Source organism: Dermacentor albipictus, chromosome 2 (assembly GCF_038994185.2).
Source record: "Dermacentor albipictus isolate Rhodes 1998 colony chromosome 2, USDA_Dalb.pri_finalv2, whole genome shotgun sequence".
NCBI lineage: Eukaryota > Metazoa > Arthropoda > Arachnida > Ixodida > Ixodidae > Dermacentor > Dermacentor albipictus.
In genome coordinates this window covers 162,523,201-162,549,367 of record NC_091822.1, presented here as the reverse complement: position 1 = coordinate 162,549,367, position 26,167 = coordinate 162,523,201, and the positions used below count along the sequence as shown (strand labels likewise).

The 26,167-nt window shown below is 44.4% G+C and overlaps 1 protein-coding gene across 3 annotated transcripts in view; it reads left to right on the top strand.

Moving 5' to 3' along the window:
- The window catches only part of rdgB (retinal degeneration B), a 58,042-nt gene that overhangs the window by 18,191 nt on the left and 13,684 nt on the right, over positions 1 to 26,167 (top strand). The window contains exons 6-17 of one of the 3 annotated variants that reach the window (XM_070534266.1): positions 1,940 to 2,129; positions 6,491 to 6,598; positions 6,698 to 6,814; positions 8,330 to 8,690; positions 9,920 to 10,127; positions 10,889 to 11,229; positions 12,590 to 12,759; positions 16,778 to 16,948; positions 19,913 to 20,068; positions 24,496 to 24,797; positions 25,137 to 25,396; positions 25,538 to 25,687. In XM_070534266.1, the coding sequence (XP_070390367.1) occupies positions 1,940 to 2,129; positions 6,491 to 6,598; positions 6,698 to 6,814; positions 8,330 to 8,690; positions 9,920 to 10,127; positions 10,889 to 11,229; positions 12,590 to 12,759; positions 16,778 to 16,948; positions 19,913 to 20,068; positions 24,496 to 24,797; positions 25,137 to 25,396; positions 25,538 to 25,687 (2,534 nt within the window). Of the gene's footprint in view, positions 1 to 1,939; positions 2,178 to 6,490; positions 6,599 to 6,697; positions 6,815 to 8,329; positions 8,691 to 9,919; positions 10,128 to 10,888; positions 11,230 to 12,589; positions 12,760 to 16,777; positions 16,949 to 19,912; positions 20,069 to 24,495; positions 24,798 to 25,136; positions 25,397 to 25,537; positions 25,688 to 26,167 lie in introns of all 3 variants that reach the window. The other 2 variants (XM_070534265.1, XM_070534267.1) reach the window with 2 other exon arrangements.

Below are 26,167 nucleotides of genomic sequence, written 5' to 3'. Positions count from 1 at the left end.
TGGCATCACTGCAGGTGAGGCATACTACCTGCCATAGTGGCTTAGTGACTATGGCCTGTCAATGATTACAAAATCATCAATTTTGATCCCTGGTTAAGGTGACTGCATTCAAATGGAGGTGGAATGCAAAAACGCTTGTGTACTTGGATTTAGGTGTGCGTTCAGGAACCCCAGCTGGTCGAAATTAATCCAGAGCCTCCCACCATGGCGTCCCTCATATCCCATGTGTTTCTATGAGCACTAGGCCCTTTAATTTTGAATTTTGGTGACACATATTTCATTCTTATTCTGCCTAAAAAAAAGCACCTCGATGTGGTACTAAAACGCATACACCATCAGATTTGGTCGTTGCATAGAGAATGAGCAAGTGAGTTAGCTGGAACAAAAGCCTTTTCAGGGCTTTTTGTCCGTGCTCCTAAGCATCTCAGGATGTTTGAATAAACTGATTTGATTTGATTTGAGTAACATATATTTGTCACTCCTATCTTTGCAACATTCGGTAATGTGCACTACTTTTGAATATGATGATTTTTTGATAGCACATGTATATTGTTTCTCCCTTGTTCCGTCTGCACTGTTCACTATGTGGAGTGTAAAGCAGCAATTCAAACCTGTACCTTTTTGGTGCCTTTGCCAAAGACTACTGTATTTTATTCTAGAAGCGGGAGGGTAAACCTTAGTTGTCTTTTTTTTTAACTTAAAAGATAAATGAAAAAAAAAAAGGTGCGTTATTGCCCCACTGTACGTCGCACCACCCCACATTGGCTAATGTTGTTTTGCAGCATAATTGCTGTGGAAAACTCTATGGGTGTGCACATGTTTTGATGCTGAACAGATGGCTTTGTCGTTATCCTGAGATTCTGGCCCTATCTTTCCTTTTCCCCTTTGCTCGCCCCCTCTCCCTACTTTCTTTTTCTGCACATATTTTGAACATTGCTCACTACTGCAGTAGACATTTGGATCTGCTGTCCTACAGCACTATTCTGAATGTTTATAACTTGTGCGCCTACTTTTTAGGTAGAAGATATATGGACACATACTTACATTTCGCACACTTTTGTGGCAATACCTTGTTTTGTAGATTCATTCCTTTCTCGATTTTCTTTCTCTTTGTGTTTTAGGGCAAACTGTCTATACACGTGAGGCTTGATGCAGCCCCATATTTTAAGTCAATATAAAAGAGGAGTTGAAAAACATGCAAATAAAATTGGTTCTGTTCAGAATGTGTCGTTAGGAGTGTCATTTCTTTTCCTTCTTTTGCATGAAAGAAAGGAACGCTTCGTCTACTTCCTTGTATGTGACGGTACGTGGAATAGCATCGCTTGTTTTTTTTTCTTTATCTATATCTAGTATGTGCAATTTCTTCAACACTTAGAAAGGTAGGTGAGTTCAGGCAGATGTCCCTTTATTACTTTTCATTGTTTGTGTGAGTGACAGACAAAGCATGAAGGAATGATTGATGAAGGGGAAGGAGGGTAGAAATGTTGCTGCGACACTCGCGCCTCATTTGGTGAAAAGTCAAACGAGGCTCGCTGTCAAATTATCTGTTTTCATTCAGACAAGATAGACATAAGTAAACAAAAGTGCCACAATGACATATAATCTAAAAAAATGCACAGTTTGGTATGTCCGGTGTCTAGTTTTAAAGAGCAGAAAAATATGTAGGCTTGCCACTTCTTTGGTATTGGAGCTACTTTTAAGTTTTGGCAGAAAGACTTTCGAAAACCTGAATCCATGCACTAATTGTGCCTTTACTGACACCAGAGGGGGCTGTATTGACTCGGTGACTGGGAGCTGTCAGGCCATATCTTTGGTTTCACTCTTCAAACTCTTGACTGATAACTTACAAATGCAGATATAGTGAAGGCATCGGGACTTGTATGTAGAAGTTTAACGTGAAGGAACTCGAGAGCGTCTCTCCTTTCTGACTTTGTTGAAGGTTGACCTGAATGTGATAGACAAGGATAAGGAGGTGACGGTCGGCGAGCCTGTGAAGCCCGCCAGCCGAGCACGTTCCAAGAGCCGCAGCCCGCCACGCCTGGTTCAGGAGCCCGAGCCAGAGTCCTCTGCACCCCTGCCCATTGCCAGCCCCAAGCCAGCTGATGGCAGGGGCCATGCCCAGGGACCCCGTAAGTCTTGGGTCCGCAGCAACTCGAAAGGAGCCCTCCATTCGCCCAGTGAGTGGAGCTCTGCGTTGGTCACCTGTTCAGTTGCAAGCTGTACCATTCCATCAAGTTGCTGCTGTAGTCGTCTGTTAACGTGAAGCCTCAATTTATCATGAGTTTTGGAACAATAGATCAAAACATATAGGAAAGTCAATCACCATCTGGGTGACAGCACTCGTAGACAACTGGATGCTGTTCAGCCGTGATTTAATTATGTTGGGACCATAGAATTATTTCGTTAAATCGAGATTAGACTGTAATGATATATATAAATATAAATAAATATATAATGTATTATATGACAAGAGTAATGATATATATACACGGCCATTTTGTGGCGTCACATTAAATAAACTACTTCTGTTCTGTGTTTTCTTCAGACTTGTCGCAAAATGACTAGTGATGAGTGGGAGGGGGGGGGGGGGGGGCTGAAAATTGTGAAGCTTTTTTTTTTCATGATTGGAAGTCTGTCATATTTGCTTACCTTTGAAAGCGGACATTTCTAGCCTAGAGCTGTGAGCTAGCTTAGAAACTTCCATATCATGTATCTGGAATGCCTGATAACAACAAACAAGACCACTTACACATGAAATTTTGATCCAGCAGAGAAACTGCAAGGTGTTAGACAGACAGCCATGTTAAAGCATACCTATTATCTGAGGGAAAACATCGCACAGTAGGGCACTTTCAGTATAACATATTGAATGTACGTATATATTATTGTGATCCGCAAGACCAAATATAAACCGCTGGAATCATTAATACAATCCCTGCTAGGTAACAGTGCAACTGTTTTTGTGACGAAGCATGGTAACCAGAGCTTGATATGTCGCTTGACACTGCATATTGGTTTCAGTGCAGTTTACTTTTCCTTTTGCTGAAACAACTTGCATCTGTAATGGCTGGGATGTGCAAATTTTGCTGCTCTTTTTGCACTATGTAACATGTGATAGAGGTCTCAGTTCTCAGTGCTTCCAGTTGAGGTTCCTCTCAAAGCCAGAAATTAGCCAACCGCATTGAGACTAAAAAATACTCTTCAAGCTGAAAAAATGGTTTAGACTAGAATAACAGAAGCAAGGAACATAACATTATGCAACAAGTGTTGGAACAATAGTCATGGCAATCAGTCTTCTTATCTAGTCTTCTGTTCACAGTCTTGTGATTCGTGCCGTCCCTCTTTCTGAAGTCAGTCATTATATGTAACTTCAGCTTTCTGCATGCTTAACAGGGAAACTTTCAACACAAACTGTAGTGGGTGAATTTACCATTTTAAAGGCTTTGGTTTTCTTCTGTCTTTATTTTTTTTTCTTTGTCAGCCAGCACATCAAAATTGGTCACATTGACTTCCTGTGGTTCATTAGAGAAAAAGTTAACTGTAACTTTACTGTCTTTATGTCTGGCAAAGACAGAAAAGCAATGTGATAATTTAGAGTGATAACTCTTACAGTCTTGCAAAATGTGTATTGCTGAAGAGACGTGCAGGGGAAACAGTATAAAGGGCACAAAGAGTTAAACTTATGTCAGCAGGTGCAATTTGTAGTGTACCGTATTTTCCGGTGCATAACTCACACCTTTGTGTAAGTTGCATCCCCCTCAAAATGGCAGTTTTTCTGAAAAAATAAAGCATCTATATACGTCACACTGGTGTATAAGACGCACCTGTTCATTCAGTACGTAAACGCAAAAAAGAAATACAGTGACGTTTCACTTCGTGAACGCGGGTCCAGCGCAAGCAATGATACAGACACTACAGGTGCATTTCTCCCATCGTGGTCGCCATGATGTTCTGTATAAAGCCCAAGGGCGATGACATCATCCCTGCGCGCCGTATGTGCGAGTCAAAGCATGTGATGAGGTGAACCGAATTGTGCACAATAAAGGCTGGAAAGCGGAAAGGCGGCAACGCGGGAGGGAGGGCTTGTAGTCTGGTAGCAAATGTATAGTTCGCGCAGTGGTGCGCGCCTTGTCTTTAAAGCGATCTACAGAATCTGCAGATGCGACAACTTCGGAATCAGTCGACTCGAGGCCTGCCACCACTTGCATTGCTTCTCCGTCCTTCTCGCGCTGCGCTTGGCAACTCAATCACAAAAGGAACCTGGTACCGCCATAGCGCACACACAACCTGTAGCAACTGCCAGAGGAGGTCAACGCAGTGCGTTTCGCATGGCCATAGCATCCAATCCGATTTTGACAGCAGCCTTTCCAAAAACAGACAAGAAAATAAAAAAGACGTACATAGCTGCACCTGTGTGTGAGACACACTGATGAAAATTTCAACAATGAAAGTGCCACTTATACACCGGGAAATACGGTAATTTTTACCAGCTGAATAGATTTACAGGTAGATTTACATTAATCTAGATTTACAGATATTTGTGGAAGCGACATTTGCATTGAAATTTGTTCAGCACTTTCTTTATTTGCTGGGTCTACAGTCATGGTTAGAAATTATCTTTGCCATCCATACCATGTGTTACTGCCGCTGCAATTGCATGGCATCCTTGCTGATAGTTCTGCATACTGACATCTCCGGCTCACCACTGATTATGAGCGTCAGAGTGTGCCGAGGTTTCTTATAGCACTGCAGCAGTTTTTATCAGCCCTTTCACCATGGATCCACGTAGAGCTGCTCATACTGGCTGTAGTTACTGAGCATGTGTTGGTGGGCTAGTTGGTTAAGCATGATTACAAAAACGGCGCCGAATAAAACAAAACACGAAGAAGGGATTACGTGCTGCCTACGCGATTGATTACGCCTACGTGCTGTCTCGTGTTTCCCTTCTTCGTGTTTTGTTTTATTCGGCGCCGTTTTTGTAATCATGGCTGTAGCTACCGAGCCTGAAGAAATGGTAGCCTAGCACATTTGTAAAAACAAAAAAAATCATGCAGCTCCCACGCACTGCAGGAATCGGTATAGGCAAAGCTTTCATGCTCACTCTGCCATGGCTGTTGGTTATAATCTAGGGTTCAACGAAAGTTTGTCTGGTCAGGCATAGGTTGAAATGAATCACAGTCACTACTGGCCAAATCTGAAGAAAAAATCCATGTTTCGGAACCGCTTGCAAGTTCTTTATTAGCTGGTGAACCAGGAAAAGCGAACAATGAAGCCATGCACATTAACAATGAACAGTCAACAGTCAACAAGATACCTGTACATGGTTCCAAAACGTAGATTTTTCTTCAGACTTGGTCAGTGACTGCGATTCACCTTGGCTCTTGATTCAGAACTGGTACATCACTCCAGCGTCGGCCTCCAAAGCCAAGGCCAAATGACATCATTGCTTATGACCAATCGGTGCATATTACTACCTCTCTTCACATGTTACGCCTCTTGACATAAGCGAATCTTTCGCTGTCACTCCTCTATAATGGTTGACTGAGCACTGGTGCATCAAGCCACCTGTGGGCCCACTCCAGTGCCACAGCCTGATGACATCATTGCTTGTGGCAATGAATCAGCACATATTATTACTTCTCCTCACACCTTTTTCCTCTCTGTGCCACCTTTTTCTACCTCCTTACCGCTCACACCCTCCTCTCCACAGTCCAACCACCACCAATGCTAACCACAGCACATGAATCTGTTCGATGCCACAAAGAAAGCTTAGGTAATCTCAGCCCTGTCCAACCACTGATGACAGCACCAAGGCCTGTCCGAATCCACAATGAAAGCTTCGCTTTAAGAGCAGTTCACAAAAAGAACCTGCTCACATATCACTGTGCAAGTTAGCATTCACTGCATGAGACAACTTTTTTAATGCGAAAGCATTATATGCTCCATTACGCGAAAATCCGGCAGCGGCGGTGTGACCGAGCAATGGCACCAAAAATTACCGCTAGTGCAAGTAGCAAAAACACGTCAAGAAAATGCTCAGATTCTCCTCAAATTTCTCAGGGAGGTTCGTGTAGACAAACTAAAGTAATGGCTATGAGAAGAAAATTTGGTACATTTTGGTCGGTGTGGAAATAGAACCAGGGCCTCAGGGGTGCAAGACGAGCACGCTTCTCCGGCGCCATGGCAGCTCCACGGTTGTAGCTGACTAAAGGCGTGCCTGGTGCGTGTGCCATTGCATGCGTCAGGTTGCAGCCATCTGGCTGACTAAAGGTGTGGCCTAGTGTGTATATCATTGGGCATGCGACGGCACAGCCAACGGAGAGGAAGTGGTGGCATGTCATGAGTGTATAAAACTGTATAAAACAAGCGCACTCATGATGTTATAATGAGTGCACTCAAACAGTATAATGCTTTCGCATCCCCACTCGTAAGTAGGCTTCAGACTGTAAAGCTATCTGCTTCAGGGTGAGACATCAAGGCTTTCTTGCAGGTGGAAGCTCCACACAAAGTTTTGACCTGCAGCTTGCCAACTGGAGGATGGAGAGTATAGTTCGTGAGTCGGACAGCAGCTCCAATGAGGAGTTCTTTGACGCTGAAGGCACGTGTCTCTAATTCTCATTTGCTTCTCAACTGCACGACATGGCCTCGGCTGGTAGCAATACGCTACAGCTTTTCCTCTTGACCCTCGTCTTTGCAGACATCTGTGGTACCGAAGACTATGGTTTTAGTCCAATGACAAAATGGAGTTCTCTGGAAATGGTCTCTTCAGAAAACGAAAAAGGTGGAATTTTTGGCGGTGCATCCACGCCTGACGGTAAGTGTGCCTTCCTCAACACTCTCCACATAAAAATAAACACAATGTGTTTGTGTTTTCGCTGTTCTTCTACACAGCTGAGCATGTTACGATGTCTTTCTTATTACTTTCTTACAGGAAAGGTCATGTCTCCCGCAGGAACACTCTTGAGGTTTACAGTGGTGCAAATTAACTGCAGTAATAAATTATTAACCTGGCATATTCAAAATATATTATATTATAATTTTAACTATAAACTACAAAATATAGTTTGCATTACAAATTGGTAGACAATCATTGTCGAAGCCTTGTTCATCTGCTGAGCCCTCCCAGGGACCAGGCACTCATAATGATTCGTAATCAAACATAGCTATCGATCTGCTTCTTTTTATGAAAAGGTGTGTTTGCAGCAGGCCAGAATCACGAGCAAAGTGAGTTACCAATAAGTTTCGCTGTATAGTGATGCACCGGTTCTGGGAACAGCATATCAGTGCACAAGTTCAAAAAACAAAACATGAAAACCAGAAGCAACTCACCTGGGTGTCCACTAAATTAAGGACAGGGTTAATATAAGCCTTACTGTGTTATTCACTGAAGCAATAATCAACATTGGCACTCAGTATTTTGAAAAGTGTGCTACACTAATCAGAATAATTTTGCAAGGTATGTCAGAATAAGATACTGACTGGCTTCAGCATTGCGCTGTCAGCCTATTGTTTCTAGAGGTTAAACTTACAGCTCATGTAAACTTTACCAAATTATGAAAGTAGTTCTTGCTTGGTGTTCGTAGCTGTTTGCCTTCTTACAAAAAGTAGTTCTGATAAAATCTTTGCGCTGAAACATTCCCTTATCTGTGCATAGATCACAGAAAATAGAGAGCTTTAGGGTGTCTGGTATTGCAGTAAATGCAAGCGGACTGGGCATTTTACCGGATGAGTGGAGGTTCATGAAAGAGCTCAATGAAAGAAATACAGAGCTAGCATTGCAGTAACTAAATGTATTTTACTTCGCTGCTAATGGCAATTTTTGGCGCCCACATAATTGTGCTCCTCCAGGCGGCTGCACCGTGCAGGCTGTTCACGTTTGTGCCTTTACTCATCCAATAAAATGCCCAGTCTGCTTGTGTTTACCGGAATGCCCAAAGGTGGCCTTTTTATTACCTCTGGTCTCATTAGACAATTTCTAGCTGAGCGTCACTTATAGTCCATTCTGCTTACATTTTAAGCACTCGGGCACAGCAGAGAACAGCATTAATTTATAATTTTTTATAAGCACACATTCTATGGACACATGTGATCCACCATTAGCTTGTCTGCAAGACAACGAAAGAAGCGGAGTATCACACTCTGCTCAATCAGCTCAGCAGCAGGCACAGCATTCTAGCTTCTACTACACGCACAAGCAATACGCACTTGTACACTAGCATTCCTACTAATCAGCCACGTGTAAATTTTTAGAACACACTGGCCTGTGCGAAATTGACCAAAAACATAAAGCTAAAGATGTCTTTGCTTGTCTTCTCAACTCAACATGCAGAGGACAGCATATTCAGTGCCTCCCACATCCGGCGGACGCACGCGGTGAGCTTCGGCCGGTCGGCATCCACCACAGGTGCCTCGACGTCCCTGTCGGATTCTCCGACAGCATCGCCGGGACACCAGGCGGGAGTTTCCGCTACACCTTGCCCAACCTCTGTCCTTGTGCTGGTCCTCCACGCTGGCAATGTGCTGGACTCTGGCGCCGAGGGCCCCACTCCAAAAACTGCTGACCTGGCCACTTTCCGGGCCGCCATGGATTCGGCCATTCGGCAGCACTACCCGACCATGCTGGGGCGTGTCGCCTTGCGCCTCGTGACCTGTCCGGCCCCCTGCGCTGAGGCCTTGGCAGTTCTCTCCAAGTGAGCCTTTAAGGGCGTGTTGCTGGGCCAGTTAGTGCATGACAGTAAATGAGAGCAGATTCTTGTGTGATACACATGGCAACAAAAGCAATATACTGATAGACAGGACAAGCACCGCCAGTCTTGTCAATTTGTACACCATTCTCTTCGTGGTTGTCTGTTATGCTGCCTGGCCTGTCTATGTATGTACTCCTTTTGTGGCTATCTGTTTCATGCAAGAATCCACTTATTTACTGTGGGTTTTTGTCAGAGCACAAAACCTTTAGTTCCAGGCTGAGGCTTCCTTTGCTCGTCAACTATTGATCACTTTGTCAGAGCAAGTTGTAAAACATTCACTTTCTATAGGTTGTGTTAACAGGCCTCATCGAAACAATTGTGAGTGGCCACATCCTGTTAGCAGCTTTACAAGTATTTTGTCACTTAGCTGAAATGCGTTTTGAGATTCAAGGGGGGAAAAAAAGAGAGGCAACAGAAAATGTTCTGTGTATATCAACAAGGAAGAATAGCAAAATAATCTAGCGTATAGCTGATGAGGATTCATCACATGCTTTTCAGAGTCCTCATTCCTACATGCATGAATAAAGAATCTGAAAAGCAATCAACATAACTGAGCGCATTACATTTTTGGTTGTTGTTTAGTAACTGCACACAAGGATTGAAGAAGTGCCTCGGCTTGAAGCTGCATGTTTAATAATAATAATAATAATAATAATAATAATAATAATAATAATAATAATAATAATAATAATGTCAAAGCTTATTGCCTTCAGGATTGGCCTGGTGCCCTGCCTTACGGGCATGTGTTGCTTGCTATTTAGGCTAATCATAAATGTTAAGAAAAAATATTTTTGCCTAAAGCATGCAGCAAGGCAGAAAAGCAGTGGCGCTTGCACATGACAGCACACTGAAGCAATGCATCTTTAGCTCCCCTCAGTTGATTTTTGTTTCGTCTGTGGCTATAAGAAGAACAAAAAGGAACGGAGAATTCTGCTGGCCACATTGTGACTGCCTAGCCTGCAGTTATGGTGCGGCAGTTGGCACCCAAAATGTGTATTTGTTGTGCATGACTACGTATGCGTCACTGACACACGCTCAAGTCCTGTATTTTTTACTGCCATTTGATTGTTATATGAAGGGTGCTCCTTACATTTGTTTTTCAACACTGTATAATTATATCAAGTCTGCAAGTACATCTGTGACAGCTGCATCTTCCCTCTCCTCCTTTGCAGCCTGAGTCCCTACAGCTTTCAGGCATCACCGTCGGCAGTCGATGGAGGCGCTTTCCGCCATCAAGACTCGATACCTCTAGGTGCCCTTCCGCTCTTCGCAGTCTCCTCGCCCGATTTCCCAGACCTCGTGTCCCGTACTATTTGCGCAGCCAACCAAGCCTATCACGACTTCCTCAAGTCTGAGCAAGGGCAAGGCTTTGCAGGACAGGTGTGGTTCCTTTCATTCATAATGATTGTGTGAACCTTTAGTTTTATGGACAGTTTCCAGTGCAGAGAAGAGTTATTCTGTTCCCTGCACTGCTTAACTTGATGATTGCAACTGTTTAACTTAATGGTTGCGCCTAAACACTACTGTCACACAAAAACACTCCAGCCTAGGAATCCTTTGCATGATAGTAATGTTAACCTGGCCAAGCTTAGCCATTGAGTTAAACATTTGTGTCCACTGGAATGCAGCTTGGCTCTTAGATAATAAAAATACCACCGGCTATTTGTGTTTCGGGTATGCTGACCACAATACTAGAGCAAACATTTTATTTTCTTATTTCATCGAAGTCTCTAGTGGTTCTATGATTTATTTTTCCTTCACGTTCAGAGCAATCAACGTGCTGCTTTTATGAGCTCTCAATCCAGATAGAAACTGTTCATTACACACCTTAGTTTTGCGCCTTCTTAAGCCCTTTCGTTGGAAATATTAGCAGTGAAAGAGACGTCCGTTCTGGAACACTTCCGACCAGCAACATAAGTTGCCTGGCTGACCACCAGTGGGAAAGTGCCGAGTCACCACAAGATCACACGCAAGTTCACCACAGGATCAAGCTTTCGGAGACCCTGTGATGCTGCAGTGCGAAAGTAGAAAATATTTCTGTCAATAACTACATTCTCAACTTCAATTCTCATATGTCACATTTATTTCCGGACTGCAGGTTCTAGCAGCGCCCTTCTTTCCTGTGTCCGGTCTTTGTGCAGGTTGCGCTCATTGGGGACAGCGTTGGCTCCATCTTGGGCTTTGACGCACTCTGCCGCGCAGCCCAGATGAGCAGCCGCTACGGCAGTGAGAACAGCATCAACGAAGAGACTCCAGGTGCTGCCCCCCGTCCCAACCCGCTCATCTCCATCAGCGATGGCAGTGGCAACGAAGATGCAGAGGACTCGGGTGGCGCAGTGGCAGCAGCTAGCAGCGGCGGTGCTTCAGCGGCTCAGGGGACCCCTTCGCGCAGCTATCGCAAGTCTGCGTCTCACCCACCAGATGCAGCTGCGGCAGCCGCTACTGCGTCTGAAGTGACAGGAATCTTGGAGGGAGCAGCGTCGTAAGCCTTCCTTCGTTTCCAAGTGTTGAAGCTTGGGCCAGCTGGTATTGGTTCGTCAATGCACTGGTACCAACTTGCCCAAGCTTCAGCTATTGCAGGCTACATTTCTATTACGTGTGAGCCCTTGTGTTAAACAGTTCTCGTTCACTCTCTGCTTGTCCCTTATTAGTGTGTGTGGACTGTAAGCAGCATCAAAATACACCTTTCTTTGTTCTTTTTGTTGCGTTCATGATTCATATTTACCATTAAAAAAGTATGTGTTAAAGGTTAACTCAGACATGACTTGTGGAAAAGGATAGAAAGTTGGGCAAGTTGGCGAGCGCTCGTCCCGTCTGCTTCTAGTCTCTGCCCGTGTCACTTCGCGCTACAATCCAAAATCAAGACTGGTGGGTTAGCATTGTTCCAGATAAGAGAAAGTGTACAACCACCGTATTCTGCCGATATGTGCTAACGTATGGGAAAGAAACTTGGAAGATATTGAAGAAGCTTGAGGAGCTAATGACCATGCAAAGAGCAATGGAACGATAAATGGTACGTGCAACTGTAAAAGGCCAGGAGGCAGTGGCATCGAGCAAGTAACCAACGGTCTATCAGGATAACAGAGTGGGTACATATGAAGCATAGTTGAGGGCAGCAGAGGATCAGGGGATGTGAGGAAATTAGGCATAGGATGGTGTCAGCTGGTGCAAAACGGGCTAATTGGAGTTTGCGGGAAGAGACCTTTGTTATGCAGAGGACATGAATTCAGATGATCATGATGACGAGGGTTGGGAGAGGGAACCCTTCCATAGATGTCTTGCTTTCAGCATACATCTCAACTATCCTGCAGGAGAGTGGGCCTTTAGTGCTTTTCATGACTCCCAGGTTGTCTCCCACCCGATGCTTCACTTTTCATGGTGATCTGAAAAAGTGTATCTTATCGCTTTGTGTATCTTATTGGTATGAATGTAGTAAATGAGGTTTCTGCTGCTATCAGCCATGCCATGCTGAGTGTGCTGGCTCTTGTTTGGAGCTTCTGCTCTAATTTGCAGCATAAACGTGCATATTTTCTGCACTATAAGAACCATGCTACCTTTATACAATATGACATTCTCTCTCTCTCTTTCTTCGTTTATATTACATTGTAATCGGCTCAACCTTTAGAAGAAAGTCTACACTGGACCTTATCTATATCCAAGCAACGTAATGTGCAGTGCTACGTGATTGGTTTGGATTCTACTGCCGAGTGTTATTGATGTCATTCTTGTGATTATGACTGTGATATCATGACTGTGTACATTAGTGCTGTACAAACTGTCATGCACTAAGTCAGTGTTATGCAGAAAGTAAAAGAGAAATATATACTTTTTCCGTTTTTCAGGTTCCATAGACTTCTGAGTGCCCCTCCACCTCGGCGCTCCAGTTCCTGCTCCAGCGAACAGGGGGGCCACGGACGATTTGATTTCGAAGTGTCCGACTTTTTCATGTTTGGCTCTCCCATAGCGCTGGTGATGGCTTACCGCAAAATGCTCTCATTTGACGACAAGAATGGTTAGTAGCAATGCCTTTTGCTGAATTGCACAAGTGTAAGCTGTAAACCTGTTAAAGTTAGCACGCAGTTTTATATAGTGTATGATCTTCTGTCAGGGCCGCACCTTTGTGTGGGTCGCACCTGCATATTTCAGACTAGATAAAAGAGAAAAAAAAATATTCCAGAATTTATTCATGTAAGAGCTACACCTCCTTTTTCAAAGTGCCATCTCGCAATGGCACTTTGAAAACCTGTGTCCTGCTTTCTGTGACCTGCTTTCTCTTGGCTTCATGTCTCTGTTAAGCATCAGCACCTCTCCTCAGCTGGTTTCCTTGCTGCTTCTTTGTTATCATCATCATCATCAGCCTGGTTACGCCTACTGCAGGGCAAAGGCCTCTCCCATACTTCTCTAACTACCCCGGTCATGTACTAATTGTGGCCATGTTGTCCGTGCAAACTTCTTAATTTTATCCACCCACCTAACTTTCTGCCACCCCCTGCTACGTTTCCCTTCCCTTGGAATCCAGTCCGTAACCCTTAATGACCATCGGTTATCTTCCCTCCTCATTACATGTCCCGCCCATGCCCATTTCTTTTTCTTGATCTCAACTAAGATATAGTTACCTCGCGTTTGCTGTCTCACCCAATCTGCTCTTTTCTTATCCCTTAACGTTACACCCATCATTCTTCTTTCCATAGCTCGTTGCGTCGTTCTCAATTTAAGTAGAACCCTTTTCGTAAGCCTCCAGGTTTCTGCCCCGTATGTGAGTATTGGTAAGACACAGCTGTTATACTATTTTCTCTTGAAGGATAATGGCAACCTGCTGTTCATGATCTGAGAATGCCTGCCAAACACACCCCAGCCCATTCTTATTCTTCTGATTATTCCAGTCTCATGATCCGGATCCGCAGTCACTACCTGTCCTAAGTAGATGTATTCCCTTACCACTTACAGTGCCTCGTTACCTATCGTAAACTGCTGTTCTCTTCCGAGACTGTTAAACATTACTTCAGTTTTCGGCAGACTAATTTTTAGACCCACCCTTTGGCTTTGCCTCTCCAGGTCAATGAGCATGCATTGCAGTTGGTGCCCTTAGTTACTAAGCAAGGCAATATCATCAGCGAATCGCAAGTTACTAAGGTATTCTCCATTAACTCTTATCCCCAATTCTTCCCAATCCAGGTCTCTGAATACCTCCTGTAAACACGCTGTGAATAGCATTCGAGAGATCGTATCTCCCTGCCAGACGCCTTTCTTTATTGGGATTTTGTTGCTTTCTTTATGGAGGACTACGGTGGCTATGGAGCCGCTATAGATATCTTTCAGTATTTTTACATGCGGCTTGTCTACACCCTGATTCCGCAATGCCTCCATGACTGCTGAGGTTTCGACTGAATCAAACGCTTTCTCGTAATCAATGAAAGCTATACATAAGGGTTGGTTATATCCCGCACATTTCTCTATCGCCTGATTGATAGTGTGAATATGGTCTATTGTTGAGTACCCTTTATGGAATCCTGCCTGGTCCTTTGGTTGATGGAAGTCTAAGGTGTTCCTGATTCTATTTGCAATTACCTTAGTAAATACTTTGTAGGCAACGGACAGTAAGCTGACCGGTCAATAATTTTTCAAATCTTTGGTGTCCCCTTTCTTATGGATTAGAATTATGTTAGCGTTTTTTCAAGATTCCAGCACACTCGAAGTCATGAGGCAATGCGTATACAGGGTGGCCAGTTTTTCTAGAACAATCTGCCCACCGTCCTTCAACAAATCTGCTGTTACCTGATCCTCCCCAGTTGCGTTCTGTCTTTGCATGGCTCCCAAGGCTTTCATTACTTCTTCCGGCGTTACTTGTGGGATTTCAAATTCCTCTAGATTATTCTCTCTTCCATTATCGTCGTGGTTACCACTGGTACTGCATAAATCTCTATAGAACTCCTCAGTCACTTGAACGATTTCATCCATATTAATAATGATATTGTCAAATTTGTCTCTTAACGCATACATCTGATTCTTGCCTATTCCTAGTTTCTTCTTCACTGCTTTTAGGCTTCCTCCATTCCTGAGAGCATGTTCATTTCTATCCATATTATACTTCCTTATGTCAGCTCTCTTACGCTTGTTGATTAACTTGGAAAGTTCTGCCAGTTCTATTCTAGCCGTAGAATTAGAGGCTTTCATACATTGGCGTCTCCTGATCAGATCTTTCATCTCCTGCAATAGCTTACTGGTGTCCTGACTAACGGAGTTGCCACCGACTTCTATTGCAGACTCCTTAATGATGCCCATAAGATTGTCGTTCATTGCTTCAACACTAAGGTCCTCTTCCTGTGTTAAAGCCGAATACCTGTTCTGTAGCTTGATCCGGAATTCCTCTATTTTCCCTCTTACCGCTAACTCATTGATCGGCTTCTTATGTACCAATTTCTTCCGTTCCCTGTAGGCTAAATCGAGATCTTGCTATCCTATGGTCACTGCAGCGCACCTTGCCAAGCACGTCCACATCTTGTATGATGCCAGGGTTAGCGCAGAGTATAAGGTCTATTTCATTTCTAGTCTCGTCATTTGGGCTCCTACACGTTCACTTTTCGTCTATCCCGCTTGCGGAAGAAGGTATTCATTATCCGCATCTTATTCTGTTCTGCAAAGTCTACTAATAACTCTCCCCTGCTATTCCTAGTGCCTATGCCATATTCCCCCACTGCCTTGTCTCCAGCCTGCTTCTTGCCTACCTTGGCATTGAAGTCGCCCGTCAGTACAGTGTATTTTGTTTTGACCTTACCCATCGCCGATTCCAGGTCTTCATAGAAGCTTTCGACTTCCTGGTCATCATGACTGGATGTAGGGGCGCACGCCTGTACAACCTTCAATTTGTACTTCTTATAAAGGTTCACAAGAAGACCTGCCACCCTCTCGTTAATGCTATCGAATTCCTGTACCTTACCAGCTATATTCTTATTAATCAGGAATCCGACTCCTAGTTCTCGTCTCTCCGTTAAGCCCCGGTAGCACAAGACATGCCCGCTTTTTACCACTGTATATGCTTCATTTGTCCTCCTAACTTCACTGAGCCCTATTATATCCCATTTACTACCCTCTAATTCCCCCAATAGCACTGCTAGACTCACCTCACTAGATAACATTCTAGCGTTAAATGTTGCGAGGTTCAGATTCCAATGGCGGTCTGTCTGGATTCAAGGGTTCTTAGCACCCTCTGCTGCATCGCAGTTCTGTCCGCCGCCGTGGTCAGTTGCTTCGCAGCTGCTGGGCACTGAGGGCCGGGCTTTGATTGTTGTGTTCATATGGGAGGTTGTGGCCAAGTACTGCACCAGGGTGGCCAATCCTGCTCTGGGGAGGGAGTGCGTTACCGGTTCTGGTCACTGGGATCGGGCCGCACTCCAGCCCTGTTTGTGCAATTTTATCAACACGCGGATTTTTTTTTTCCCTTTAATCCGGTGGAAAATTGTGCGGCACCGGGATTCAAACCACAGTCCTCTTGCACGCGAGGCGGATGCTCTACCTCTACGCCACCGCTGCACCTCTATCAGTGCCGTTATCAGTGCCGTTCAATCGCTTGGTGGTTCATGCCGTCGCAGGACAGGGTTACTCCATTTGTGTGTGCTCTGCCTTGCTACCTGGCAGGGAGGGGCAAGTGCCTGAACAGCTTCACACAGTGTTTAAGCTGAAAGTCAGCCTATATGTGCTGCAGAATGGTAAGCAGTGCTGCAGGCAGGCACTTTGATGTCTATAGTAAGTGTAGAAGGCACAGGTGTGTGACTACAACCAGACAGTGGTTCAGCAGAGGACTCCTGGTGACTGTTGCTGAGCGGATAGTGCGCGTGGGACTCTGTGTCTTCAGAAGTCATGTTCAAGAGTTTGAAAAACACACAGATACAGTCGTAAGAGGTTGAAGTTATTGTGCAATAAATCAGCTTTTTCTGTCGCCTTGAATGAAACATATGTGGCTCCTTTTCAAGATATGAATTAGCAACGCCTGAACTTTTGGTTTTAATTACCTTTTATTACTTTTCTTTCAGCTCCCCTGCCACGACCACAATGCTCTCAAGTGTACAACCTGTTTCACCCCACGGACCCTCTGGCCGCACGCCTTGAACCCTTGTTGAGTGCTCGATTTTCTCAGCTGCCACCTGTAAACGTACCTCGGTATCAAAAGTACCCACTCGGTGATGGGCAGCCAATCCACTTGCGTGAGTGTCTCGCCTTCTTTATCTCCAGGTTTAGCATCCATGTAACACTTCATGTACTATCGTAATATTACAGCACTGTGTCAAAAAATGCAAAACAGAAGACTGGGGCACGCATAAAGTGCTGACTTTTGACACAGCCTTGTTTGCATTCATAAACGTGTACAATGTAGAACACATGCAGAAAATAAAAAAACTTCTTTAAAAGGAAATCTAGAAAAGCCAAGATATCTAGTGCTGACATTCAATACGGGAGCCACTGTGCACATCACAATGGCTTAGCAATATAGCAGTGTTATTATCTGCACTTTTTAGAAACTTGATTGTCAAATTGTTTAGTTTAGCCTTTGTCCGTCTGGTCCACTGTGTGTTTGTGAACATCCATCAGGTTTAGTTGGATGTCAGTGTATTGTGTGTCTCATAGTTACCCGCTCTGGCTTGACTTTCCCCGGCCAGTGACATTTAAGTCCTGTCATACCAACATTTCATATCTACCTACCTTGCTGGCTGTGCCAAATAGATTGTCTAAGGATCACCTAAAACGGTGTAATGTACTAAGTATTGAATACTTCTTGAGCACTTTCAGGGAGTGCCTGAGAAAATGAACATATAGTTCGAGACAGTTTTTAAGACATTTATATTAAAGCGCTATGGTTTTTTTTTTCTGGTGTTTATCTCTTGAACTGTACTTTTCGAGTGCAAGAATGATTGACAGAAGCTATTTAGCTCAACTGTGGTTGACAACAAATCTTAGGCACCTGTTGACACAAAGTATAGTTCAAGTGCTTGTTAGCACTTGAACCATCATTCTTAAGAAGGAATTCAGAAAATAATTTGTTTTTCAAATATTCACAAAAAGGGTTCATTGAAATTTGGTTCGAACCACAGCTCTCTTCATACTGGCTGCGAAAGTCCTTATAGACCTCGTGTTTCAAAACTGGACATGTTGATTGGCAAATATAGCACTGGAGGTTTGCTGCCTGTTGTGGACAACAAAACTGACTGCAATATTACGACAACAAACCAACTATGTCAGACAGTAAAGCCATGAGGAACAGAATTTGTTAACAGGAAAACCGCCTAAGCGAGCACAAACAAGCCAGTGTGTGTTTTAGCCTGCCACTCCACTCATAGAAACAATGAAAGGGGAAGGAGGAGGGATTACAGAATATGATGAGGGCAGGGAGAAGGGGCAAATACATTGGTACATGGCAATGATGGCACTCTGACGTATGGAGGTTATCAACACGATTCATGCAGCCTATTGTAATGTTCATATATTGAGGCCATTGTCACGAGTTTTAAGCAAAGCGGCAGTCATCACTACAACTTCAGAGTGTGCTAGTGCCAGTTTCTTTTACATCAGTTAATGATGAACCAGCGATATAATTAACAACTTGATACCACAAGCGCACCTTGCAGAATAAAAAAACCGGCAGCACCCATCTGACAACAAGTGTCAATGGTAATGCAGTTGGCATTGAAGCAGTGTGGCTAGACACCATATTGCCACCACTGAAATGCGCCAAATATGAGGCATTTATGCAGCCGAGCTCCTCTCTTGCGCTTCCCGCTGAACATGCCGCTCCATCTAGTGGCACCGCCACAAGGTCCATGCATGGCATCTGTGTGAGTGTACATTCAGACCAAGATTGTCTGAATATATATGACGCAGGTTTGTTTCCACCTAGGACTCATTAGTTTGTGCCTCTTAGTATGAGCCACTGGGTACCTGCCCATTCTTGGCTGACTGCCCAGAATGGGTATTTGCCACTATGACACAATGGGTACTTGCGTTATGTACAGCCAACATCCAAAAATGTCCCAAAAATCAGACAGTTCGAAAAAATGAATTACTGCCCCCAAGGGCTCAAATCGCCGCAGGCACGTCCGAAGTAGCTCAGAAGGCCTGCCAGTACACTCATTAGGAATATGGACGCTCGTACTGTGACAGGAAATGGCGAGTGTGCGCTTGTATAATTAAGCAGTACATACTGTGTCTCATGACAATTGCATCTTCCCACTCTTAGTATGCTTCACCGCAGTACTTTGTGTATGCTTCGCCGCTTAATATTTCTGCATTGACACGAAACAGACTTTCAGGCCCCATTATTATGGGATGTGTCGTGCTTTACGAGCTTCAGAGACATTGGCGAGGATTACAAAGGCGGAGTCGGCACCATTGCTGACAGCGGCGAATTCTTTCAATAATACAGCACCAAACAGCAAGAATCTTGGTAGCGGACGTCTAAGCAGGCAGGCCTAGTGTTTCTGGGGTGGTGGCTATGGCTACCAGCGGATGTGCATGCAAGGGCGCCTGTTCGAAGCCACGAGGTAATCAACATGGCGGCAGTCGTGGCTTCCAATTATTGTGTCAGACTCTATGGTGGTATTGATAACGCCGTTTCGGACCTACGGTCATGACAAAAAGTTTGGAAAATCAGACGGCGAAGGACTTTTGGGCCTGAAATTTCGGTCGTTCTTATACATTGACTCTATGGAGTACCTGGCGATGCTGCGAAGGCATCCGAATTATCGGGCATGTCGGAAAAACCAGGCATCCGCAAAATTGGTTGTCGACTGTATACGTACTTTGTATATGTATTTACATATCTGGCGTACTTCTCTGTGCGCACACCTCTGATCAACATTCTACCCTTTACCCATCATGCTACAGGCGATGAGGCTGTCTGCGTGTCATTCTGTGTTGCTGCTACCTCACTAACACAAACAAGCTCTATGTCACTTAGATTCGAAAATTTCATTAGATCTGCTATTTTCCACCTGAACATTGCGTGTGCAATTCATATATTTCTCGTGCTTTAACATGGCTTCAGTGTGTTGGCTTCGTGTGCTAGTTTACTTCCTTTAATAAATGTCGAGCTCCCATCAGTCCTACCGAACCTTCTCTTTCTGTGTTGTGGGCTACATGTGCCTGCTTGTCTGTGTTTGTCGGGACGCCCGCAGTGGAATACCTGCAGAGCCACGCCCACATCTTTGTGGAAGGGCTGCCCCCGTCGTCGTCTGGCTACGCCTGCATGGGGCGGCGAACCAGCGAAGCCAGCATCTCAAGCACTGTCTCGGGCGTCTCAGAGGCCTTGCCCCTCAGCACTGTCACTTCATGTGAGCACGTCCCCTCTGTGGAAAAAAAAAAGAGGAGAAAAAACTCGGCCAAAAATGACCGCCTTTTGTAGCTGTTTCCGGTCGTTTTCCTTTTCTTTTTATATTTCTTCTTTTCTCTCACTTTTGGAGAGAGGTGCTGCTTATGGCATATCTGCTGCCCTGCTTTTCTTTCTCTTCATATGCCTGACCGGTACATTATTATTATTATTTTAATGGCAGCAACAAGAACACCTGTTGCTCCTTAGCTTGTAAGCTTTTAGCTAATCTCTCGAGCCTGTGTGTTTTGATTTTTTTATATTGTGGAAGATGGAATATGCTCCCCTCTCTCTATCAGACATCTAGCTATGTTTTGTGGGCTGCTGGTGTTTTTAATGATACAGTCAAACCTCGATATAACAAACCTCGATTTAACGAAATTCACGATGTAACAAACTATTGTCATTTCCTGATCTTAGTTGCATTCAAAACCGTGCATTTATTTTTCACGATTTAATGAAGTAACTTCATGACATAGTTTCACTTTAACGAAGTCTTCGACCATTTTAATCATGTACTTGGAGCCTGTATCGCTAGTAAATCTAGTAAATAAAAAAATTTAATAAGTAAAAGCTAGTAAATAGCCTACACAAAGTTAAAGTTATTTCAAGCCTCCTTCTGCATGAAAAGCTGGAGTGGCAGAACCGCTGTCAAAGCACGTGCCAGGATGCGGTAGGCAGGAAACACCATTGTGCCATTTGTCACGTTGGTAAATTCGGAGAAACGCGAGAGCTGACGATTTCATCTGCGCAAGAGGGATGGGGAGGGAGTGAAAGCACGGTAACATGATCAAGCACGCGCTAAGTGGGGAGGAAGGCAAGAACACACACTCATCTGCCTCTCCGTGTGGGTGTCTGTTCACGGGCCATGCACCGTATTGATCTTAAAGGTAACCTCTCTGCGGCAAGCCAAAGTGGATGGTGCATTCACGCAGATTTTGTTGCTCCCACGCGTCTAGTGTTGGTGGCCACGTAACCTCAAGTTTCCGAGACATGGTATGAAGCGTCTGCCCGCGTTGTGACTCCGAGTTCATTCGTAGTTATAGAGTGATATCTGTTAATGTTTGCCAGCAGGCACGCGTGACACTGATAAAACTACGAACCTTGCTTCGTGCAGTCTCTGCTATCGCCATCAATGCTCCACCTTTCTTGCGAAACTGATTTTCTTTTTTTCTTTTTGGCCCAGGACCAATATCCGCATTTTTTTACACTTTTGTTTTTAATTTGTGGCTGCGGGCGCTAAGCGCGGTCAGCTATGGCGTCCCAAGATTTACAGCGTCATGCGACGCAACACACGAAACTCTCGGACACCGTAAGCCACTTCGATGCATTGCTCTCGGTACAATCTGCAACGCATGCGCTGGCGCTTCTAACCGTGCCATTATGGCCCGACCTTCTTGCGATTTGTTTATAAATGCTTACTAAAAAGATACTATGCACCCGAAACGCTCTGGGGAATCGTGCAGTTATTTTTAAGGCTGAAAGTTCAAAACCTTGAATTAACGAAATTCGCCATTTAACGAAGTTTTTCGCTGCAACTACAACTTTGTTACATCGAGGTTCGACTGTATTTTTTTGCTCATAAATGCACGCAATGTTTCATTCGGCGAGCAGTGATTTTGCTCCTTGCCCTTGTTGTTTTGTGCTGTGAGCAATCGTTTTGTTTTTTGCTCAAATTTTATCGATGTATCTTTCAGGCATATTTTATTTTCTGCCATTCTTTTTGTTATTGGTCAATGGCGTTGAGTCCCTGTGCTTCCTTTTCTTATCAAACGCACGCCACTTGCATGTGTTTTCATGTGCGCTGTTCCTGTGGCATGATTTAGTTTCAGCCTATCTTCTCTGTGTGTGGCTCTCTACCATTCATTTGGATTTATGTATGCAAAAGCCTTGCTATCTGTAGCAACACATGCTTCGCTTCCATTGCTTTGCGCATGTATGTTTACATTTTGAATGCATGGCCAGGCACTGTGTGTGTGTGTTGTTTTGTGTCTTCTTCTTACATTTACTTTTTTGTGTGATAGCTGTCATGGCTTCTGTTCTGTTGTGATATGGTGTATGGCATAGCAAACATAACCAATATCATCTGAAGGCTGATAAGAATAAAAAGAAGAACACTCATGGTGTCCTAGGATTTGGTACCAGGACAGCTGTGTTTCAGTAAGCTGTGTGGCTGCAGAACTCTGCTTTGACTGTCCAGCACTACACGTCCCCATTTCAAAGCCACGCACTATGCAGAGAAGAAAAGGGATGTTGCAGTTATTCTGGTGCTCCTCAGTGTGTTGAATTCAACATGCATAAGCATATAAAAGACCGCTGTTGGTGAATTTCCCATGCTTTTTTGACGAGATATTGGTTATGCAAATGACAGCCCCACACCTCCCTTAAACAGCCATTCTCGTATGGCGCCCCCTTTTTATGACTGAAGTGTCCCCACATGGGAGGCACGTATGGCCTGCATCCCCGCATAGAAAGCATGCATATTTATTCCTGCAAGTTTCAAAGAAGATTCTGCACTCGCCACTGATTCATTCTCACTCAAATTTTGTAGCAAGATTGCGTTTCCTGGTTCGCATCATTCAATAAAGCATGTGACATCTTCGATTGCCTGCATATTCCACAATATATGAAAGACTGTTGCTGTGTGTGCGTACCTAAAATGGAGAAACCATCTACTGTTGGGATGTCCATTAGTTTTGCAGCTTGAAGGCAACTAATAAGTGGTTGAACCAGGTAAACAATAATGCCAAATGTCCTGTTGGCCATTGTGGACCAAATAGTGTAATTTTGTCAAGAAATGCGAGTAGAAACAAAGCAGAAAGAAGTGCTAAATCTTCTTTAGATGTTGCTGGAATAAAAGCACAGGTGAGTGGGATGAAGTTACAGCAAGTTCAAGCCATTAATGCCACTGTTAATGCAGTGAAAATTGTGCAGAACTGGTAGCAATCTTTCGTTTTTTTTCCATCTTTTACTGCAGCTCTTTCTTTTGTGATAGTTTATGAGGCTTGATTAAGTAACATCCAGTAACAGCATACAGTGTTGCAAATTTATTTCACAGGCCACTGTTCCTGATTTACAATTTTCTAAGTAAACACTGATTGTAATGGAGCCAGCAGGAACAACTGACAGGCACCTTGGTCATAAGAAGTGCCGCAGTGGACGTACTGTTAATGTCACGTACTATTAATGTCATGTACTGTTAATGCCACGTACTGTTAATGTCAACCACTTTGAGTTATTTAATGTCCGCCAAATCTTAGTGCAAGGGCATTTTTGCACTCATCTACCAATCAGAATATGGCTGCCACATCAGGGAATTCATCTCTCGGAGCAATGTGAGGACAGCTAATGTGTGTTGCGAGCTGTGATGTGTGTGCATAACATATTTACAGTGTACACAGATGTATATCCAGCCTGTTTGACAGGTAACCTCATTTCTCGCTGACATTTAAGGTAATAAAACTGAACTGACTGAGCTGACATTTCCACGGGCCTGTGAGTGTCTGGTCCGGGCATGACTTGAGTGTGCCTGTCACAAGCATTTGCTTACTTCTGTGTCCCTCCTAACGTATGGCTGGAGGTGTTTTTCAAACTGTTAAGATAATAGGTGCATCATAGTTATTGTAAGTCCCTCCCAAGTATCGGCTAAAATAGTTTTAAAAATTTGGAAAAACACTTGACCAAAACTGAAACTGAGTTGCAAGGAACCATTCTAAGGGATGTAGCAATGGTAGGTTCTGTGGGCAAATTTTTTACATGTGAATAGAGTATTTGCAAGCTCATACTGCTTATTTTTATTTAAGATGGCTAAAAACAGCGGTGATATCCTACTTTTTCTTAAGAGTTTGGGAGTGTGACAGCATGAGTGGGAATGAAAGGACTGCGATGTTTGTTTCATATTAGGTGTTGGCACAATACATAAATAAGAATTTATTTAATTTCACAACATTGTTTCCTACAAGATTGCAGTTTTTTTTGTTTCACTTCATCATCACTAGAACTGTAGTGACAAGTACCTACAGCTATTGTCTGCATGCATGATATGTGCATTGCATGTAAGTGCAATGACACACTTGCAGATTGCAGCCGTTGAGTTAAAGCAACCACATCTTGCTAAATTTTATTTCTGAAGTATTCTACTGAAACAATGTGAGGAAGCCATCTGTGATCAATACATCGACCTAGACACCTTGAGACCTACACGTAGAAAGTACTCAAGAGCAGCCACAATCACAACAGACAGGCTAGTCTCATCCAAAACCTATAATGTGCACAGTTGTAGAGGCAAGCTCTAATGGAGGGGTTAGTGATTTCAACATAGTGACTAGCCATGTGTCCAAGTGTGTCTCATCTCACGGAGCCTTGCAATGGCCTGCCTTGCCCATGACACAGTGACGCAAAAGTGGTGGGGCAGCCGACGCCTGGACTTCGCACTGTACTGCCCGGAGGGCCTGGCTAACTTCCCGCCACATGTACTGCCGCACCTGTTTCATGCCTCCTACTGGGAGTCTATGGATGTGGTTGGCTTGATACTACGGCAACTGCTTCGCGGAGGCTGTGGGGTCGCGGGTGGCCTTGATGGCAGCGGAGGAGACGGGGTCGCTGCTGGCACACTCGATCGGGACCTGGCACCCTTCGTGCCTGGACAGCCCCGTGAGAAGTGGCTCCGCAAACGTACCTCTGTCAAAATCAAGGTAGTGTGCTCCAGTTACAATCGGTAGTTTTTCAGAGGTTGAGTTAGTTTTACTGTAGTAGCTGTCGTGCTTTCTTCCCTCACTCAAACTGATGTGCGGTGCTGAATGCAATCGATATCAGTTTGAAAAAAGAAAAAAACATTTGTTAGTTCTTGTACACTGTAAGCGCAAGCTTGCACAGTGATGACTGAGTGTGCACTGTGTATGTGTTCAGCAGCCATAATGTAACCTTGACAAAACACATTGTATTTTTCCTGTGAGGACTAATGAAGTAGGTATGCTGTTGTTTCTTGTGTACATCTGTTCTTCTGTGACACAACCTTGACCATGCCTTTGCAGAATGTAACAGCCAACCACAGGGCCAACGACGTAATTGTGAAGGAGGGTGAACCACAGGTGCTGACGGCACGTTTCATGTATGGACCTCTGGACATGGTGGCTCTGTCGGGTGAAAAGGTGGACGTGCACCTGATGCGTGACAGCGGCCACTGGACGCTGCTGGGCACTCAGCTGACCGACCGCAACGGACGGCTCTCCTTCAGCGTGCCCAAGGACCTGGGACTTGGATATGGACTCTTCCCCGTCAAGGCCATTGTGAGGTGTGCAGCTCTAATGACATGAATATAATTGTTCATTTGCATGTACTGCCTAGCTGTTGCCTAGTCTAAAAGGCTCTGGGTTTCACAGACCTGTGAAATAGCTGGAAAGGCAGCTAACTTGCAGCCACATTTACTTTGCAGAGGTGACCACACATCTATTGACTTCTTCCTTGCTATTGTGCCTCCGAAGACTGAGTGCGTGGTGTTTAGCATTGACGGCTCCTTCACGGCCAGCGTCTCGGTTTCAGGCCGAGATCCCAAAGTGAGAGCTGGAGCTGTTGATGTGGTCAGGTAAGCCTCAGTGTTTTTCTAACGAACAAAGCGCACCTGGTGGAGTGTCTCTTAACCTGTAGTCTACTGACAAACTGCATTCTTCAAAAAAGGTTTTCAAGGCTTCTACAGCGATTGTGCCATAGAAGCACTAGCACCGCGGATCACTGACCAAATCAAACTGTCCAGTCTTGCCGCCGAACTTGCGGCTCACATCTATCTGCCTGACACACCATTCTAATCACACATTTAAAAAAAGCGCTTCTGTATTGGCATCACTAGCAAGCAGGCGAGGTGCCATGCCCACGTTGTCTGCCACGAAGAGCTTGCGCAATGCCTGCACAATTCCTGCGCTGTCTGCACCTCCAAATTTACGAATGCAAGGTACAACTAGCAAGTCTAAAATCTGAGCTGTCTGATGAAGGCTTTGTAATGGTTTAGCAGAAGTGACTGAATTGGTTGAAAGAAAATTGACCATGGATTACTTGCAACATCATGCTG